General features: G+C 45.4%; 1 protein-coding gene across 1 annotated transcript; it reads right to left on the reverse strand.

Annotated features, from left to right (window-relative positions):
* Nucleotides 1–4,610: 4,610 nt before the first annotated feature.
* LOC308149268 (dexamethasone-induced Ras-related protein 1-like) lies at nt 4,611–5,946 on the reverse strand (the record flags this gene model as incomplete). The annotated part of the gene is made up of 2 exons (XM_080520956.1): nt 4,611–5,152; nt 5,331–5,946. The coding sequence occupies 2 exons, from the start codon at nt 5,944–5,946 to the stop codon at nt 4,611–4,613; spliced, it is 1,158 nt and encodes a 385-aa protein (XP_080377082.1).
* Between the last annotated feature and the right edge of the window lie 498 nt (nt 5,947–6,444).

The following is a 6,444-nucleotide window of genomic DNA, read 5'->3' on the forward strand; positions in this document are numbered from 1 at the left end:
AACACTAGATTGGCAAAAATGACATTGAAAACCGGCCCTTGGTCAGAATTTGACCCCCGACATTAATGCATCTGTGGAGGTCACATAACGCAACGCCTTTCACAATAAAACAATGAGTCCAATTTATGTGAAGTGATACTTTAGACACGTAAACTTAAAAAAATGTCTAGATGATGACAAATAGTTTTAATCCTGAATAAAAATACAATATGCAGAAACAGTTTACTGAGGGTTTTTTTTTTGTGTGTGTGTGTTTTTTTGCAAATATAATATCTGATTTCCTTTCCTTTCAGAATAGATGGGCAAATTCTTGCAGTTACAAAAGGATCAAAAGAAGGAAAGACTTTGCATTTGTCCATATCTGCAGTTTAATATGTTCTGTTTGACTTGTTCGGCCCTCCAGAGGTCAGACTAGGTTGGATGTGGCCCCTCAACTGAAATGAGTTTGACACCCCTCTCCTCGAGACTGGTGAGTTCCAAGCAGCAGGAATGAAGAAGAATCAGGATTTAAACTCGTTCAGCAAAGGGCCAAACTACCGAACAACTCCAAACCGGCAGCTCTTGAGTTGTTTTGTGGGTTTTTTTAGTGTAAAACATCATGTCAAGAGAAATATTTGAATCCACAGGTTGTGCACTGTATGCATGACATTGGAATTAATTTCACAAACTACCACAAGTCCTCGAATTGACGAGGTCCTGAACAAACCGAACGTTCAACAATAGGACAGGATTATCACGTCCCTGCTGTTTAAATGTGCTCCCAACCCCCCACCCCCCGTTTTACTTCCTCAAATTACAGTGTTTTCACATATAACCAGTCACATCAAATCTCCAAAGCTTTCTTCTTTTTTTTTCTTCTTTTTTTTTTTATGTCAGTCAGCCGACAGTAATGTTGACGGAAATGATTTTCCTCCAACAACTCATATCTGATTTCATCCTTTCAGGAGACATCCATTGATGTGAGCAGGTGGCAGGTGTGCGTTTGTGTTGGACCTGTTGCCGTGGCGTGACGGGTCCAGCCCCCCCCCCCCCCATCCTTATCGGTCTGTCCTCATCCTGTGACTGTTTGGACTGTTGACACACACGTCTCTCCACACACCAGCTGAACAACGTGTCTCCATGTCATCACGGGAGAGGAGGGGGGGGGGCTGAGAAGGTGACCCTGCCGCAGTGGTCAGGTGTGGTAAAGGTCTTTTTAAAAGTGAAAACCAGGTGATTTAAATCCTGTCTTTCTGACCCGGAGTTACGTCTGACTGGGTTTTAAAGTTTTAAACTGGAATTTACACTGGGTCACTGGCCTTCATCTCATCTGTGGTGATTCCTTTTCTCCCCCGGCCTCTCAGCTCAACTACATCCTGTGGTTCATACACAGTTTTTGTTTTTTTCTCATGAGTGCCGGGAGAGGATTCGTCCGCAGCGAATGGTTCTGTCGGCTGAATTCAATGGAGAGTCCCGACCCCAGCACCTGAACCAGGGTTTGACTCTCTACCCAGAATAACTCTTTCTATCTTATCTTTTCTACTCCCTCTATCCCCCCATTCTGAACGGAGTAGCAGAAAACTACCACCTCTGAGTCTGGTTCTGTAGAAAACTACCACCTCTGAGTCTGGTTTTGCAGAAAACTCCAACCTCTGAGTCTGGTTCTGCATAAAACTACCACCTCTGAGTCTGGTTCTACAGAAAACTACCACCTCTGAGTCTGGTTCTGTAGAAAACTACCACCTCTGAGTCTGGTTTTGCAGAAAACTACCACCTCTGAGTCTGGTTCTGCAGAAAACTACCACCTCTGAGTCTGGTTTTGCAGAAAACTCCAACCTCTGAGTCTGGTTCTGCATAAAACTACCACCTCTGAGTCTGGTTCTGTAGAAAACTACCACCTCTGAGTCTGGATCTGTAGAAAACTACCACCTCTGAGTCTGGTTCTGTAGAAAACTACCACCTCTGAGTCGAGTTCTGTAGAAAACTACCACCTCTGAGTCTGGTTCTGTAGAAAACTACCACCTCTGAGTCTGGTTCTGCAGAAAACTACCACCTCTGAGTCTGCTTCTGTAGAAAACTACCACCTCTGAGTCTGGCTCTTGTTGCTCATGAGGAATTGTTGTGTTATTTTCTCTACAAGTGCTTTGAAATGACGATGTTGTATTTGGAGTTATAAAATGAATCGAATCGAATTAAATGGAATCGAATCAAAACTAAATGAATCAAATCCAGTCCAATGGAACGTTCCACTGAACTCCTCTACTTCTATACGTCTGGTCACTCTGAAAGTCTCAGTTCCTTTAAACTCCCGGCCTTTGAGACCAAACCTCCTCCATCCTGGCAGGTCTTCTGTCTATACTTTCACTCTTTCATCTTTCACTCTTTCATCTTTCACTCTTCACCCACTTCTTCACTCGATGGTCGACTTGAACTCACCTTGAAATATTTCGTCCATCGTCACCTTTGTGTTTCATTGATTCACTTCAAACCGAACAATCAAGCCACACATCCGGCGGATAAACACAATCAACCTCTTGTTTGATTGTTTGCCGCCACAACAACTCTTCCAGTGCAGGACGAGGTTGAGCGGTGAAAAACAGCGTCACGTTTCAGCAGCTTTAGATGTTTGTCTGCGTTTGTGTGTCACTGAATCAGGAAGAAAAGAAACATAAGTGAGTTCCTGCTCACGTGCTGGCAGAGCGGAGCCAATCTGTCCAGGCCAAAGGTTTTTTTTTTTTTTTTTTTGCTGTGAGCCTTCATTGTGGGCGCATTGATTGATTTTTTTTCTTTTTCCCTTTTCCCCACAAACAGGACTGTTTTGCTGCACGTGCGTCCGAGTCGCTTGGTGGACACACCGGAAAGTCTGCGGTTCCTGCAATGTGAAGTCCCGTCACGCGACAGCCCACAAAAATGGGAAATAATAATAATAATAATAATAATAATAATAATAATAATAATAATAATAATAATAATAATAACAATAATTATATTGATGATAGTAGTAATAATAATAATAATAATAATAATACAATAATAATAATATAATAATAATGATATTATTATTGTTGTTGTTATTATAATTATAGTTATAATAATAAAAATAATAATAATTATTATTATTATTGTTGTTGTTATTATATTACAACTATAATTATAATAGCAATAATAATAATAATAATAATAATAATAATAATAATAATGCGATCAGAGACGAGAAACAAGAAGGAACTGTGATTAAATATCGTCAGTTTTTAAAAGAAGAGTATTTACATTTGTGGACAAATATTCCTCCGATACATCAAATCACAGATCTATTGTTTAATAATGTCATATATCAATATAAAAGAACACAAACTACCCTATAAACACGCCGTCCTCGATTTCGATTTCAGCTATAGGGAAACGCTAAAAAAAAATAGATGAAGTTCGCCTGGTGTTTTCGTCATGAATGAAGGGGTCACAGTGAATCGTCCTCTCTTCTCTACGTTTGAATGACTTCAAATAATACGTGGGAGTTTAGGAGCATTTGATGAGTCAAGATTGCGGCTTCGCTGCAATTTTCGTGGCGCTGCGGACTATTTGATGTTGAATTCCCTCTCGGTGCTCTAATGGCTCAGTGGGAGAGAAAAAATAAAAAGCCCAATTCGTGTAATTATATGTTTCGTTGGCTCTTCAAATATCACCCTTTAGTCGCCTGACGGTTCTTTATGCTCAAACAATAGGTTGTTGATGTGACCCTCCAAGTGTCTTTGACCCTTGTGTTCTGATGTTATTAGGCGTCATGAATACAGTTTGTACACCTCACACTTTTTTAAAATTAATCCTTGTATAATAATCTCGTGTTCGTCACAAACAGGAAAGATGAAGCTATAGAAGGTTTGGAGGATTGTAGTGAGCGTGTCGTGGACTAAACTCAAAGGTAACCATGGAAACCCACTCGCAGCAAAACTCCTACATGAGGAGAGGACAGCCTTCACATTTATTTATTTTTTTATTCACAGTCAACTGAGGACAAGGTTTCTTTGTTATCATCCAGGCGACAAATACACATTTTCTGCTTGTTTTCCTCATTATTATTCTTTTTTTTTTTTTCGTGGTGTGTTGACGCGCCTTGGTGGAGCTCAGCTTTATTGACCTTTTCCTAAATGGCCCAATTTGAACTAAGTCTGTGAGTTCTTTTAAAACTACAACGTGGGATTAGAAAAAAATAAAATAAAGGTACAGATGCCAGCTGGTAAAACCTGGATTTTAACGTGTGGGATTGGAGCCGTGAACTCGTGGCCATCACGACTCGCACACAAATATACGCAAGAGAAAGAGTGAGAGAAAAGACGAGTGGGCGAGGAAAAAAGGATTCTTTTTTTCCTTCTCTCTCTCTCACAGATTTCTGTATGTGGCTTATGTAACTTTCAACAGTAACGAAATCACGACGCTGACTCAACATCCACCCGTGCCACTGGATGAGTGTGCGTTTGCGTGCTTGCGTGTGGAGACGTTGTGAATTTTGGCATTCAAATCATTACAAAAAGCAATAATTTAACACATTTTTTTTATTTAAAAAAAACAAAACCAAACAAAACAGTGCTTTAATGGTTGATTTCGGAGCTCTGCAACACTCGATCGTCATCCTCTCACTGGATGTAACATTTCTCCTTCCCCCTCGCGGGCTTCCTCGCAGTCTGTGGCCCAATCACTTGGCGCAGGTCCGTGCGGAAACTGGGCCGACGCGCCAGCGGGTACAAGGTGCCGCAGGGGTCGTCTCGCCCCGGCGCCTGCTTCCCTCTGCCCGCCGCGCGACCCGCCCGCAGCGCCTGGTACGACCGCAGGGACACCTTGCGGTGCTGCGACGGGCCGGTCTCGGCCGGGAGCCCGCCACGCTCCGCGAGGGTCTCGAAGACCTTCTCGAGATTCGTACTGTCTTTGGCGGACGTTTCGAAGTAGGCGCAGTCGTCCCCCAGAGCCCCGAGCACCTCCGCCGGCGTTACTTTGCGCTCGCACTCCGGGAGGTCCACCTTGTTGGCGCAGACCAGCAGGGGGACGCGCGGCTGTGCGCAATGGTCCGGAGCGGAGCCGCTCAGCTTGGATTTGGCCGCCAGTATTTCAGTTCGCAGGGCGCACACCTCCTCGAAGGAGCTCCGGTCGTCCAGACTGAACACGAGGAGAAAAATGTCACCTGTAGGAAAAACAACAACAACAACATTAGCCCATGGCCACGCTCACGAGAGTAAACGCATTAATTACGCACGAAGTTATCCCTGCAGAAAAGTTATCTACAACAATTATTACAAATACAGAATGTTTTTTGTGTGTGTGTTTTTTATTTCTAATTCAGAACTGAGACCAGGACGCACCGGTGAGGATGGACAGCCGCCGCTTGGCCGGGAAGTCTCTCTCCCTGGAAGCGTCCAGGATGTCGATTTGGTAAGTCTCCCCGCGGATGCGGAACAGCTTCCTCAAGAAATCCTCCGAGGTGGGACTGTAGTCCTCCACGAATCCATCCCGGAGGTATCTTCTGAGGATGGACGTCTTTCCGACTCGCGGCGCGCCAAGAGCCACGATGCGCTTACAGTTCTGCGGCTTCGTGGGGCGGACGGGATCCCGTCTGCGATCCTGATCGATCTGGTGCTGCTGGGTTTGGCCGTGGAGGACCAGGGTCGCCAGCTGATCCAGGGGCGACCTCTTGCACGGGTGGCCGCCGCTGGCGGAGGGCAGTGGCCTCATAACTGCCGCACCCGAGCGCGTCTTCTTGTCGTGTTTCCACTGAGACGTGGCCACTTTGATCAAACCCAAACCCGCTTTGATCCCCGACGAGCCGAGGTGCTGCGACGCGCTTCTGTAAGCCAGCAGGACTTTGGAGGAACCGGCGCACTGTGCGTCCACGTCGCCGGGAAACTTGGGACCGTCCATGGTGGGACGCTGGAGCGGGAGCGGGCGCGGGACGGAGGTGGTCGGTGCGCCCGTCGTCATGCGCCCGGTTGGCGTCGTCTGAACGCGTTCAGGTTCCGAGTCAGTGAGGTGGCGCTTCATCTGCCGACTCAACCGGAGTGTGGCGATGTGGCGGATGGAGCTGTCTTTATATAGACTCACGCTGCCCAGCCTCCATCTCCTCACCCCTCCCTCCTCTCCTCCATCCCTCCATCCCTCCATCCATCCATCCTCAGCGTCACAGTGACTGACAGAAGAGCGTGTTGTTCTGCAGGAGAACCGAGTGTTATGAAAAGTAGAGAAAAGAAATCTCTCACCTGCACACACACACACACACACACACACACACACACACACACACACACACACACACACACACCATTGTAGACTGCACAACATAATAAATACTCATATTATTCAATGAGCACAACTTGAACTTCCTTGCCATGGCGCACCTATATTTAATTAACATTCATCGGTAGGAAAAGTGTTCAGTGTGGGTGGGTAGAGTACTTACAGTGTGGTGTTGTAAGTACTGTA

The sequence above is a fragment of the Blennius ocellaris genome, assembly GCF_963422515.1.
Source record: "Blennius ocellaris genome assembly, chromosome: 3".
In the NCBI taxonomy this organism is placed as follows: Eukaryota; Metazoa; Chordata; class Actinopteri; order Blenniiformes; family Blenniidae; genus Blennius; species Blennius ocellaris.